This window comes from Mobula hypostoma, chromosome 20 (assembly GCF_963921235.1).
Source record: "Mobula hypostoma chromosome 20, sMobHyp1.1, whole genome shotgun sequence".
NCBI classification, from domain to species: Eukaryota; Metazoa; Chordata; class Chondrichthyes; order Myliobatiformes; family Myliobatidae; genus Mobula; species Mobula hypostoma.
The window spans coordinates 1,453,312-1,468,573 of NC_086116.1; the positions used below are offsets into that span (position 1 = coordinate 1,453,312).

General features: G+C 43.9%; 1 protein-coding gene across 1 annotated transcript in view; it reads right to left on the bottom strand.

Moving 5' to 3' along the window:
- The window catches only part of LOC134359584 (dynein axonemal heavy chain 3-like), a 542,314-nt gene that overhangs the window by 337,138 nt on the left and 189,914 nt on the right, over window positions 1-15,262 (bottom strand). The window contains exons 27-29 of the mRNA XM_063073083.1: window positions 13,161-13,304; window positions 12,292-12,456; window positions 3,802-4,024 (exon numbers count right to left, since the gene is read on the bottom strand). Of these exons, the coding sequence (XP_062929153.1) occupies window positions 3,802-4,024; window positions 12,292-12,456; window positions 13,161-13,304 (532 nt within the window). The remainder of the gene's footprint in view (window positions 1-3,801; window positions 4,025-12,291; window positions 12,457-13,160; window positions 13,305-15,262) is intronic.

Here is a 15,262-nt window from a genome sequence, read left to right on the forward strand (position 1 = left end):
CAGTAACCTCACAAGCACAACAAAAAAATTGATACAGGTTCAGGTACTTGCCGACATCCAAATATCTTGTCAATCAACATCAAAAACAGTGGTTTCTGGAAATGGGAAACTGAAACAGGGAATGCTGGAGCTACACAGCAGGTCCGACAAGCATATCAGCTACATACTGCTGCGTTGATCAGAGGCTGAGCCAGTGCCATTGGGCCAGAACATAAAATAGAGGACAGGCAGAGGAAGCAAGTTCAAGAAAGAGCAGAAAACGATGGGAGCACTCAGTAGCTCCAGCAGCAACCATGGAGTAACAGAGACAATGTTACAGGCCAGGAAGTGAGAGAACAGAGGAAGGTACAGTGACAGCTGTCAAGGTCACAGACACTTTTAGGAAAAAAATAGAACATGGAACATCGAACATAACAGTACAGAAATGGCCCTTTGGTCCGTAATGTTGTGCTGTCCGTTTAACCTACTCTAAGGTCAATATAACAATCCCCTCCTCTACAGCCCTTGATTCTTCTATCTTATATGTACCTACCTAAGAGTTTCTTAAGTGTTCTTAATGTACTGCTTCTACAAACCCGTGGCAGGGCCTTCCACGCACTCACCCCTCCCTGTATAAAAACAAAATATCCCTGTGCTTTCCTCCAATCACCTTCAAGTTATGCTCTCTGGTGTTAGCCATTTCTGCTCTGGGAAAAAGACTGGCTATCCACTCCATCTATGCTTTTTATCATCTTGTACATCTCTATCGAGTTACCTCTCATCTCCCTTCACTAGGGAAAAATCCCTAGCTCGTTCAACCTTTCCTCATAATACATGCTCTTCAATCCAGGAGTTGGAGACAACTGAGGAAGAAGCTGAAACTGAAATATGCAGCACATTGACAGGAGATTGCATGAAGCTTTTGAATTCAGTAAAGAGGCACTGTTTTCCTGCCGAGGCACTGTGAGCTGACTGCAGAAGTGAGCTTAATAGGCACACTCCCTGCCCCCAGCTCAGGACCGGCCTTGAGTGAACCTCCTTCATCTTCATCAACGGCCTTCCTTGAGGCTATCCTGATAGAGGACCTGGCATGACCCTGGCCGTGCTGTGCAAAGATGTGTCTGTGCAAATTTATGGCACAATGTGAAATTGACCAAGGGTGCCGAAGGGAATAAGAATCAGAATTCTTATCACTGACATACGTCATGAAACTTATCGTTTTGCAGCTGCAGTACAGTGCAAGACAAAAATTACTATAAGACACAAAAGTAAATAAATAAACAGGTAGATAGTTAGATATCAGAGTGAGAATCAGGTTTATTATCACCGGCATGTGACATTAAATTTGTTAACTTAGCAGCAGCAGCTCAATGCAATACATAATATAGAAAGGGAAAAAATAATAAATAAATAAACAAATAAATTACTGTGTACATATTAAAAAAGGTGAGGTAGTGTTCATGAGTTCAATGTCCATTTAGGATTTGGATGGCAGAGGGGAAGAAGCTGTTCCTGAATCGCTGAGTGTGTGTCTTCAGGCTTCTGTATCTCCTACCTCTTACCTGATGGTAACAGGGCTGCCCTGGGTGCTTAATAATAGACGCTGCCTTTCTGAGACACCGCTCCCTGAAGATGTCCTGGGTACTTTGTAGGCTAGTACCCAAGATGTGCGCTGTATATAATGTAGATAGATGGATGGATAGAGAGATAGTGTAAGCTATTCAGGGAAACATGGTGTTGCAGAAATCCCTTTCTGAAGTTATCTTTATTGTGGCAGGAGTAAGTGAATGACACAACCTTCAGAATAATGGTCCAAACCCCCTGAAAAGCCAGCCCGCAATCCCAACCAGAGGAATTGACAGAGAGGCAGGAAGCAACATCAAGATCCTCCAGGAAAGGAGGAAATAGGTGATATTTGAAAATTTACAAATGGGAGGCTGAAAATCGGAAATAAAAGCAAAATCTTACTGGTCAGGCAGCATCTGTGGGAAGGGAAACAGAACTAACATTTCAAGTTGCAGAACCTTCAGCAGGGGACAAATGAGGCTCATTAGGCTGCAGAGGGTGAGGTGAGTGGGACTGTCACTACAGCTTACACCCAACAAATCTGTGTACCTCTGACATCCCCCTATACTTTCCTCCAATCACCTTAAAAATATGCACTGCTATCAGCCATTTCCTCCATGGAAAATATCTCTAGCTGTCCACTCAATCTATGCCTCTTATCATCTTGTACGCCTCTAACTTAACATAAGAGAAGGTCCAACTCCACTTATAAAACTGGGAAAACCAAGGGGGAGACCACCCAGCTCATGAAGTCTGCATTAGTTTCACTTCTCCTCCTCTACCCTACTGCCTTTTTGCTCTTTGACCACATCCTTTCTAAAAGTCCCCAAATCAGCCTTGAGTGAGTGTTGGAACAGACTTGATGGGCTGAATAGCCTCATTCTGCTCCTGTCTTTTTGTCTTATGGAAACCTCACAATCTACCTCTGTTACACTTTATTCTGAATTGTTACCGTTTTGTACCTCAAAGCACTGTGGAATGACGATCTATATGAAACAGTATGCTAGAAAAGCTTTTCACTGTATCCGAGTACTTGTGTCAATAGTAAACCAATTCCAATTCCAGAGAAACTGGGAGGAAGGGAGACAGGATGGGAAGATTGGATCGTTACGTGAGTCAGTGTTTGTAAGAGACATTAACAGACAATTTTTCTCATAAGATGGAGACAGAGAGGTGAATAAAGGTGAAACGGGTGTCAGAGGTCGAACAAGTGAATATGAGGTTGAAGTGGATGTTATGAGTGAAATTACAGAAGTTGACGAGGTCTCCACAGTGCAGGTGTCCTTAAAGTATTGGAGAAAGAGTTGGGGAGTGGTAGCAGAATACATTTGGAACATGGACTGGTTGCTCCAGGTAGCCAACGAGAAGGCAGGAACAACTGGGGCCCAGGTGAGTGTCCATGGATACATCTTTGGTCTGGAGGAAGCGGGAGGAGCCGAAAGAGAAGTTGATTAGGGTAACAATGAGTACGTTGTTCAGAGTGTCGGTGGAAGGGTGGAGCTGATGGGGTAAAAAGTGGATGGGCCAATAATCTTTCAATGGGGGATGGAGGCATTTAAAACTGTATGTTCACGGTGAAGGTGGAGCTGTGGGGGCTGGGGAAGTGAAAGCTGACCCAGTGGTGAAGGGTATACTAGGCTGCAGTTGTCGGTGGGAAGGATCAGGGAGGGGACAGGACAGAGTCACTTTCGGACGAGTTGAATTCGATGGGGCAGGACCAGACAGAAAGGCCTAGGAAGAATGGATGTGGAGAGGATGCTTCCATTAGGGGGAGACTATAATGCCAGGGGCCTCAGCCTCAGAATAGAGGGATGTCACTTTAGAACTGAGGTGAAGAGGAATTTCTTTAGCTATAGGGTAGTGGATCTGTGGAACTCATTGCTACAGACGACTGTACCGGTCAAGTCAGTGAGTACAGTATATTTAAAGCAGAGATTGACAGGTTCACGAACAGAAAGGTTATGGGGAGAAGGGGAGAGAATGGGGTTGAGGGGGAAAATAAATCAGTCACGATAGATTGGTGAAAAAGACTGAGTGGGCAAAATGGCCTAATTCTGCTCCTGTGTCTTCTGGTGGTAAAGAGGACAGAGCTGCCATGTATTGTGGGCAAGAGATAAAGGTGGGCGTAGCAGGCTGGAGTTTGTTTTGGAAAAATTGCATGGTTTGTTCTTTTGAACGTTGGGCTGAGCTGACGTGCCCGTCAGCACTGTAAGCTTGTGACTGACTGGAGCCGTAGTGAATAGTTGATGTACTCACCATCACTCCACTCATGTGAGATGGGGTCAAAGCTCCCGTAGAGCTGGCCCAAGGTGACGGCCTTGGGGTTGATGATGACACACTGCACTCTGTGTTCGTCCATCAGGCCCCTCGACTCCAGCAGCTCCAGGGCCTCTGCCAGCACCTTCAGTGCACTGGTCTTACCCCCGAGGGCACAGCCAACCACCATAAAGCCATGGCACATCCGCATCATCTCGTAAATCTGGGAACAAAATCCCAACAGTTAGTCCTCGTTCACTGCTGGGGAGATTTCCAGATACAAAAGGTATAACACTGCATCTGGACATGCAGCTGACATACCAAGAAGGGCTGGGTCAGGGGGCTTTCCACACATAACCAACCATGCAGACATCGCAGATAAGAAAACTCCATATCCCTAGGAAGCTGAAGAAATTTGGCATGTTTGCATTGACTCTTACAGATACGTACCAATGCCCCATAAGAAAGTATTCTATCTGGATGCATAACAGCAACTGTTCTGTCCATGACAGCAAGAAACTGCAGAGAGTTGTAGCAACAGCTCAGCACATCACGGAAACCAGTCTCCCCACCATAGACTCCGCTTATATTTCTCACTGCCTCAGTGAAGCAGCCAGCATAATCAAATCCCCATCAATCACAAACATTGTCTACTCCCTTCCCCCAGCAAAACACAAAAGCCCGAAAGCATGAACCACCAGGCTCAAAGACAGCATCTGTACTGCTTTATTGGACACCTGAATGAACCTCCTGCACAATAACATGGAATCTTGACCCCACAACCTACTTCGTTATGATCTTGCAATTTATAGTCTACCTGCACTGCACTTTCACTGTAGCTGCTAAACTTCATGCTGCATTGTTATTGTTTTACGTTGTTCTACCTCAATGCACTGTGTAATGATCTGATCAGTGTGAACAGTGAACTGCGTAATGATCTGCTCAGCATGAACAGTGAACTGTGTAATGATCTGATCTGTGCAAACAGTGAACTGTGTAATGATCTGATCTGTGTAAACAGTGAACTGTGTAATGATCTGCTCTGTGTGAGCAGTGAACTGTGTAATGATCTGCTCAGCATGAACAGTGAACTGTGTAATGATCTGATCTGTGTAAACAGTGAACTGTGTAATGATCTGATCAGTGGGAACAGTGAATTGTGTAATGATCAGATCACTGTGAACAGTGAACTGTGTAATGACCTGATCACTGTGAACAGTGAACTGTGTAATGATCTGATCACTGTGAACAGTGAACTGTGTAATGATCTGATCACTGTGAACAGTGAACTGTGTAACGATGTGATCTGTGTAAACAGTGAACTGTGTAAAGATCTGATCTGTGTAAACAGTGAACTGTGTAATGATCTGATCTGTGTAAATAGTGAACTGTGTAATGATCTGATCTGTGTAAACAGTGAACTGTGTAATAAATACATCTATTCAAACAGTGATCTGTGTAATGATCTGATCTGTGTGTACAGTGAACTGCGTAATGATCTACTCAGCATGAACAGTGAACTGTGTAATGATCTGATCTGTGAAAACAGTGAACTGCGTAATGATCTGCTCAGCATGAACAGTGAACTGTGTAATGATCTGATCTGTGCAAACAGTGAACTGTGTAATGATCTGATCTGTGTAAACAGTGAACTGTGTAATGATCTGCTCTGTGGGAGCAGTGAACTGTGTAATGATCTGCTCAGCATGAACAGTGAACTGTGTAATGATCTGATCAGTGGGAACAGTGAATTGTGTAATGATCAGATCACTGTGAACAGTGAACTGTGTAATGACCTGATCACTGTGAACAGTGAACTGTGTAACGATGTGATCTGTGTAAACAGTGAACTGTGTAAAGATCTGATCTGTGTAAACAGTGAACTGTGTAATGATCTGATCTGTGTAAAGATCAGATCTGTGTAAACAGTGAACTGTGTAATGATCTGATCTGTGTAAACAGTGAACTGTGTAATGATCTGATCTGTGTAAACAGTGAACTGTGTAATGATCTGCTCTGTGTGAGCAGTGAACTGTGTAATGATCTGCTCAGCATGAACAGTGAACTGTGTAATGATCTGATCTGTGGGAACAGTGAATAGTGTAATGATCAGATCACTGTGAACAGTGAACTGTGTAATGACCTGATCACTGTGAACAGTGAACTGTGTAATGATCTGATCACTGTGAACAGTGAACTGTGTAACGATGTGATCTGTGTAAACAGTGAACTGTGTAAAGATCTGATCTGTGTAAACAGTGAACTTCCGCCACCTCCAACGGGATCCCATCACTAAGCACACCTTTCCCTCCCCCCCTCTCTCTGCATTCCGCAGGGATCGCTCCCTACACAACTCCCTTGTCCATTCGTCCCCCCCATCCCTCCCCACTGATCTCCCTCCTGGCACTTATCCGTGTAAGCGGAACAAGTGCTACACATGCCCTTATACTTCCTCCCTTACCAACATTCAGGGCCCCAAACAGTCCTTCCAGGTGAGGCATCACTTCACCTGTGAGTCGACTGGGGTGATATACTGCGTCCGGTGCTCCCGATGTGGCCTTTTATATATTGGTGAGACCCGACGCAGACTGGGAGACCGCTTTGCTGAACATCTACGCTCTGTCCGCCAGAGAAAGCTGGATCTCCCAGTGGCCACACATTTTAATTCCACATCCCATTCCCATTCTGACATGTCTATCCACGGCCTCCTCTACTGTAAAGATGAAGCCACACTCAGGTTGGAGGAACAACACCTTATATTCCGTCTGGGTAGCCTCCAACCTGATGGCATGAACATTGACTTCTCTAACTTCCGCTAGGCCCCACCTCCCCCTCGTACCCCAGCTGTTACTCATTTTTATGCACACATTATTTCTCTCACTCTCCTTTTTCTCCCTCTGTCCCTCTGAATATACCTCTTGCCCATCCTCTGGGTCACCCCCCCCCGTCTTTCTCCCTAGGCCTCCTGTCCCATGATCCTCTCGTATCTCCTTTTGCCTATCACCTGTCCAGCTCTCGGCTCTATCACTCCCCCTCCTGTCTTCTCCTATCATTTTGCATCTCCCCCTCCCCCTCCAGCTTTCTAATCCCTTACTCACTCTTCCTTCAGTTAGTCCTGACGAAGGGCCTGAAACGTCGACTGCGCCTCTTCCTATAGATGCTGCTTGGCCTGCTGCGTTCACCAGCAACTTTGATGTATGTTGCTTGAATTTCCAGCATCTGCAGAATTCCTGTTGTTTGTGTAATGATCAGATCACTGTGAACAGTGAACTGTGTAATGACCTGATCACTGTGAACAGTGAACTGTGTAATGATCTGATCACTGTGAACAGTGAACTGTGTAACGATGTGATCTGTGTAAACAGTGAACTGTGTAAAGATCTGATCTGTGTAAACAGTGAACTGTGTAATGATCTGATCTGTGTAAACAGTGAACTGTGTAAAGATCAGATCTGTGTAAATAGTGAACTGTGTAATGATCTGATCTGTGTAAACAGTGAACTGTGTAATAAATACATCTATTCAAACAGTGATCTGTGTAATGATCTGATCTGTGTGTACAGTGAACTGCGTAATGATCTACTCAGCATGAACAGTGAACTGTGTAATGATCTGATCTGTGAAAACAGTGAACTGCGTAATGATCTGCTCAGCATGAACAGTGAACTGTGTAATGATCTGATCTGTGCAAACAGTGAACTGTGTAATGATCTGATCTGTGTAAACAGTGAACTGCGTAATGATCTGCTCAGCATGAACAGTGAACTGAGTAATGATCTGATCTGTGTAAACAGTGAACTGTGTAATGATCTGATCAGTGGGAACAGTGAATTGTGTAATGATCAGATCACTGTGAACAGTGAACTGTGTAATGACCTGATCACTGTGAACAGTGAACTATGTAATGATCTGATCACTGTGAACAGTGAACTGTGTAATGATCAGATCTGTGTAAACAGTGAACTGTGTAACGATCTGATCTCTGTAAACAGTGAACTGTGTAAAGATCTGATCTGTGTAAACAGTGAACTGTGTAATAAATACATCTATTCAAACAGTGATCTGTGTAATGATCTGATCTGTGTGTACAGTGAACTGCGTAATGATCTACTCAGCATGAACAGTGAACTGTGTAATGATCTGATCTGTGAAAACAGTGAACTGCGTAATGATCTGCTCAGCATGAACAGTGAACTGTGTAATGATCTGATCTGTGCAAACAGTGAACTGTGTAATGATCTGATCTGTGTAAACAGTGAACTGCGTAATGATCTGCTCAGCATGAACAGTGAACTGAGTAATGATCTGATCTGTGTAAACAGTGAACTGTGTAATGATCTGATCAGTGGGAACAGTGAATTGTGTAATGATCAGATCACTGTGAACAGTGAACTGTGTGATGACCTGATCACTGTGAACAGTGAACTATGTAATGATCTGATCACTGTGAACAGTGAACTGTGTAACGATCTGATCTGTGTAAACAGTGAACTGTGTAAAGATCTGATCTGAGTAAACAGTGAACTGTGTAAAGATCAGATCTGTGTAAACAGTGAACTGTGTAATGATCTGATCTGTGTAAACAGTGAACTGTGTAATAAATACATCTATTCAAACAGTGATCTGTCTAATGATCTGATCTGTGTGTACAGTGAACTGCGTAATGATCTACTCAGCATGAACAGTGAACTGTGTAATGATCTGATCTGTGAAAACAGTGAACTGCGTAATGATCTGCTCAGCATGAACAGTGAACTGTGTAATGATCTGATCTGTGTAAACAGTGAACTGTGTAAAGATCAGATCTGTGTAAACAGTGATCTGTGTAATGATCTGATCTGTGTGCACAGTGAACTGCGTAATGATCTACTCAGCATGAACAGTGAACTGTGTAATGATCTGATCTGTGAAAACAGTGAACTGCGTAATGATCTGCTCAGCATGAACATTGAACTGTGTAATGAACTGATCTGTGCAAACAGTGAACTGTGTAATGATCAGTTCTGTGCGAACAGTGAACTGTGTAATGATCTGATCAGTGGGAACAGTGAATTGTGTAATGATCAGATCACTGTGAACAGTGAACTGTGTAATGACCTGATCACTGTGAACAGTGAACTGTGTAATGACCTGATCACTGTGAACAGTGAACTGTGTAATGATCTGATCACTGTGAACAGTGAACTGTGTAACGATGTGATCTGTGTAAACAGTGAACTGTGTAATAAATTGATCTGTTCAAACAGTGATCTGTGTAATGATCTGATCTGTGTGAACAGTGAACTGCGTAATGATCTGCTCAGCATGAACAGTGAACTGTGTAATGATCTGATCAGTGGGAACAGTGAATTGTGTAATGATCAGATCACTGTGAACAGTGAACTGTGTAATGACCTGATCACTGTGAACAGTGAACTATGTAATGATCTGATCACTGTGAACAGTGAACTGTGTAATGATCAGATCTGTGTAAACAGTGAACTGTGTAACGATCTGATCTGTGTAAACAGTGAACTGTGTAAAGATCTGATCTGTGTAAACAGTGAACTGTGTAAAGATCAGATCTGTGTAAACAGTGAACTGTGTAATGATCTGATCTGTGTAAACAGTGAACTGTGTAAAGATCAGATCTGTGTAAACAGTGATCTGTGTAATGATCTGATCTGTGTGTACAGTGAACTGCGTAATGATCTACTCAGCATGAACAGTGAACTGTGTAATGATCTGATCTGTGAAAACAGTGAACTGCGTAATGATCTGCTCAGCATGAACAGTGAACTGTGTAATGAACTGATCTGTGCAAACAGTGAACTGTGTAATGATCTGTTCTGTGCAAACAGTGAACTGTGTAATGATCTGATCAGTGGGAACAGTGAATTGTGTAATGATCAGATCACTGTGAACAGTGAACTGTGTAATGACCTGATCACTGTGAACAGTGAACTGTGTAATGACCTGATCACTGTGAACAGTGAACTGTGTAATGATCTGATCACTGTGAACAGTGAACTGTGTAACGATGTGATCTGTGTAAACAGTGAACTGTGTAATAAATTGATCTGTTCAAACAGTGATCTGTGTAATGATCTGATCTGTGTGAACAGTGAACTGCGTAATGATCTGCTCAGCATGAACAGTGAACTGTGTAATGATCCGATCTGTGTGAGCAGTGAACTGTGTAATAAGCTGATCTGTTCAGTGATCTGTGAAATGATCTGATCTGTGTGAACAGTGAACTGTGTAATGATCTGATCTGTCTGAACAGTGAAATGATCTGATCTGTGCGAACAGTGAACTGTGTAATGATCTGCTCAGCATGAACAGTGAACTGTGTAATGATCTGATCTGTGCAAACAGTGAACTGTGTAATGATCTGTTCTGTGCGAACAGTGAACTGTGTAATGATCTGATCTGTGTGAACAGTGAACTGTGTAATGATCTGATTTGTGTGAACAATGAACTGTGTAATGTTCTGCTCAGCATGAACAGTGAACTGTGTAATGATCTGATCTGTGTGAGCAGTGAACTGTGTAATAAACTGATCTGTTCAAACAGTGATCCGTGTAATGATCTGATCTGTGTGAACAGTGAACTGTGTAATGTACTGATCAGCATGAACAGTGAACTGCGTAAAAATCTGATCTGTGCGAACAGTAAACAGTGTATGATCTGATCTGTGTGAACAGTGAACTGTGTAATGATCTGATCACTGTGAACAGTGAACTGTGTAATGATCTGATCTGTGTGAACAGTGAAAAGATCTGATCTGTGCGATCAGTGAACTGTGTAATGATTTGATCTGTGCGAACAGTGAACTGTGTAATGATCTGATCTGTGCGAACAGTGATCTGTGAAATGATCTGATCTGTGTGAACAGTGAACTGTGTAATGATCTGATCTGTGTGAGCAGTGAACTGTGTAATAAACTGATCTGTTCAAACAGTGATTCGTGTAATGATTTGATCTGTGTGAACAGTGAACTGTGTAATGTACTGATCAGCATGAACAGTGAACTGCGTAAAGATCTGATCTGTGCGAACAGTAAACAGTGTATGATCTGATCTGTGCGAACAGTGAACTGTGTAATGATCTGATCTGTGTGAACAGTGATCTGTGTAATGATCTGATCCGTGTGAACAGTGAACTGTGTAATGATCTGATCTGTATGAACAAAGAACTGTGTAATGATCTGTTCTGTATGAACAACATGCAAGTCTTGTTCTTTCACTGTATCTTGGTACATTACAAACCAACACTTGTAATGAACCCAGCTAATATGAGGGGAACTCACAGACAAACTCAGACACAGATAGCAGCCTGGGATAAGGAGTTGGATAGACTGATATCCTTGTACTCCTATACAATAATTATCATGATGCTTCGAAAGCTAGAGCCTCCCTCCTGGACTCTCGCACATGGGACGGGCATTGGGACACACAAACTTCGAAAGGGGTAGCCAGAGGAAATGGAGAAAGACCCTGCAGTCAGCAGTTCTCATCTGAGTTTGAACCTTTTCGGGTGATGAATCCGGCTGAATCGGTGCTTTTGGAAGTGAATTTTGACGCTGTTTGAACTGAGGATTTTCAGTATTTCTGTGGAGCGAGGGATAACTGTGAGAAGACCCAGCACAGTTCTCTGGCCACACTCAGTCACAGAATATGTCCGGTGTTCACTCAATGCACAGGAACGAGCGGAAATTGGTCAGTAACTGCAGGAAATACCGAGCAATCTAAGCAGCAACAAAACGAACTGGACTCAAGTAGGTACAAGGAACGGAAAGGTTTTGAGGGCATTGGGCCAAATGAGGTGAAATGGAGCCACGTTTTCCCAAGCACCTGCTTCCATGGTCTATCAGCTAATGACTTGAAAGCTCTGACAGGAGGATGGTGTATCACCATCAATAACATGACTCCCACTGTAAAGGTACACAACCGTACAAGTTCCTGGAATTTAACCTTAAAGTGTCAGAGGAAACATTTCAGAGCAAATCCCAATCGCTCTCTCGTGAAGGCAAAGACTTGATCCAAATGTTAGAACGAGTTCACCTCCAAAGCCTTATGGCTACCTATGTGGAAGGTAACTGATTGGTGTTCCAAATAGGGTTCAGGTGTGTTGAAGAGAAACATCTAGGAGGCCCTCAGCCCCTCAGGGTCACAGAGATTAACAAAAGATACCATACAATACAGCTAAAGATCTTGGTCCCTTTATGGCCTCGAAGAGGACTCCCAGATTTCGGATGATAACCATTTTGATTTCAGTACTGTGTCTCACCCAGGTAAAGGTGAAAACAAACCTTCTCTCTGCCTAACTGGGATTTAAAGTGTTGGTCCAAAGCTGCCTTCCACCATTTCCCTCATTCTTCGGCCCAGACATGGCAGAATATATGTGACACTCCCCAGCATGTCCAGACATGGCAGTGTGTGTGTGTTACTCTCCCCAGTCTTGGGCACACTGAAGCTGGGACCATGCACAAGAAAACAACCTCATCACCTGAATGATTTTTTCAATGAACCAGGGTGTTGGCTGCAGATTACGTCTGCGAATGATTTCTCTGATGGAGGTCTCCAGGCAGCCATGGTGACGAGTTGGCAAGGTGATACCAGGAAAGAGATCTGAAATTATACTGACAAAAAGCAGGATGTCGTGGGAGACGAACTGGAATTGAAAAAAAATTCATAATTAGCATGATTGACAGCTATCAATAAAGTCTGAAAAACCTTTTTCCAAAATTAATCAGAAATCAGAAATGCGAGAGGTGTGGCAGAGGACAACTTAGCCCGTCCACAGCCCACTAACGCCACAGCCACGCAGTACTGGAAGTAGCTAACAGGTATGCTTTGGGCCACACAGCTTTGCACAGGATGAATTCCGGGCTGCATCTTGTTCTGTGAGATAGACACTGGGTATGGAAGGCTGGATATTCCAGTGTCCTCATCAACTTCTTTTTAACAAAATAAACTTTATTCATAATAAAATATTTATTCAAGAATAAACTGTGCAAAGCCTTTATATTCCTGTATAATGCACTCTGTAGCATTTACCTACTATTGTCTAAACTGATAGAGCCATTGCTACTCATGTGCGCCCCCCCCCCCGGGAGATATGCTAACACAGTAAGTCAGGTGCTTTCCCTGTGAGCAGTCCCCACTCCCGTCCAGTAGCCCAAGAACCCACCAACAAACCAGTGATGGTGGGGTGTCCATGCCTGGGTTCTCAGCCTGAGTTCAACAGGGCATAGCCCCAGGAAGATGTCAAACAATGCAGGGCTGGATTAGACATACAGTCATTGCCCAACTAACATGTGTGAGTGTGAGTGTGAGAGTGAGTGAGTGTGTGCGTATGCACGCACACACGTGTACCTTTGGGAGGTTAACGTCCATGATGGCTCTGAGGATGAGCTCGTCCTCCTTCTCCGCAGGGTTCTGGATTCTCAGGTTTCCAGCCGCTGTCAGAACCGATTTGATAGCTCGCATCCCGTAGTCGTAGTGATGTTGAGAGGAGAGCTAAACGTGAAAGGTTCAGTCAGTAAGCTTGGTCAGAGACAAGGCAGCTCCTCCCCCCCAGGAATGGTTCCGGTTGCTCTGGTGCCGAGATTGGGAACGGTTGTGGCTCTGAAGGGGCTCGCTGAGCCTGAGACAACTCCCTGTAGTCCTGCCTTCCCAACCCTGCACCACGACCTTTCACAACTAAATATCCATCACAGTTCTCCACCAAAGCCATCCTTCTCCCAGGTCCCTTCCTTGTGTCTGGAAACTAGAACCAGATAATGGCCCAAGAACGAAGCTACAACTAAATATCTTCACTGTCAGCTAATTTTCCTTCCTGTAGATTTGCCAGGAAGCTTGTCCAAATGCAGAGCAGTGATGAGTGATAACTAATAATAAGCTGCAAAATAACAGGCCATGAGGGGCTACAAAGCGAGAGGACAGATACTTAACACAGCAAGACAACAAGGGAGGAGAAAATGGTTAAGGCTGGCTAGTTTGATGAGTGAACAGGGACTCTGAATGAGAGCTGGGTTTAAATAGGCTGCCGGTGATAAGTTGGAAACAAGAGGCAGGTGACTCTGGTTCACCGGGTGGAGACTGGGAAGTGCCTGCCCTTGAAATCCTGACAAGTATTGCAGCCACTTGCACATAAAGACTAACATGTTTCAGCAAGGATTCTTCTGGGTATAGAATCACAGCCATCTGCTACACCTTCTCTGCAGCCTTGCCGATCTTCCCCCACATTGTATGTATTCAGTTCCCAGGTGAAAGCCAGAGTGGAAGCTTCCCTTTCATCTGCAGTCAGAGTGGTCCAGATTCCAATAAGAAGTGTGAAACATACTTTATACTTTATTGTCGCCAAACAATTGATACTAGAGCATACAATCATCACAGCGATATTTGATTCTGCGCTTTCCGCTCCCTGGATTACAAATATTAAATATTGAAAATAGTAAAAATTAGTAAATATTTAAAATTTAAATTATAATTCATAACTAGAAAATAAAAAAATGGAAAGTAAAGTAGTGCAAAAAAAACCGAGAGGCAGGTCCGGATATTTGGAGGGTACGGCCCAGATCCGGGTCAGGATCCGTTCAGCAGTCTTATCACAGTTGGAAAGAAGCTGTTCCCAAATCTGGCCGTACGAGTCTTCAAGCTCCTGAGCCTTCTCCCGGAGGGAAGAGGGACGAAGAGTGTGTTGGCTGGGTGGGTCGTGTCCTTGATTATCCTGGCAGCACTGCTCCTACAGCGTGCGGTGTAATGTGAGTCCAAGGACGGAAGATTGATTTGTGTGATGTGCTGCGTCATGTTCACGATCTTCTGCAGCTTCTTTCGGTCTTGGACAGGACATCTTCCATACCAGGTTGTGATGCACCCTAGAAGAATGCTTTCTATGGTGCATCTATAAAAATTAGTGAGAGTTTTAGGAGACAAGTCAAATTTCTTTAGTTTTCTCAGGAAGTAAAGGCGCTGGTGGGCCTTCTTGGCAGTGAACTCTGCTTGGCTGGACCAAGTCAGGTCATTTGTGATATTGACTCCAAGGAACTTAAAGCTTTTGACCTGTTCCACTTGCGCACCACCGATGTAAATTGGGTCATGCGGTCCGCTACTCCTTCTGAAGTCAACAACCAATTCCTTCGTCTTGCTGATGTTGAGGGATAGGTTATTGTCTTCGCACCATGCCACCAGGTTCTTAGTTTCCTCTCTGTACTCAAACTCATCATTACCCAAGATATGGCCTACAATTGTTGTGTCATTAGAAAACTTGTATATTGAGTTTGATGGAAACTTGGCTACACAATCATGGGTGTACAGTGAGTACAGCAGGGGGCTGAGTACACAACCTTGTGGGACACCGGTGCTCAGAGTGATTGTAGAGGAGAGTTTGTCCCCTATTTTTACAGCCTGGGTCCTGTCTGTGAGGAAGTTGAAGATCCAGCTGCAGATCTGAGTGCTAAGGCCCAGGTTCTGGA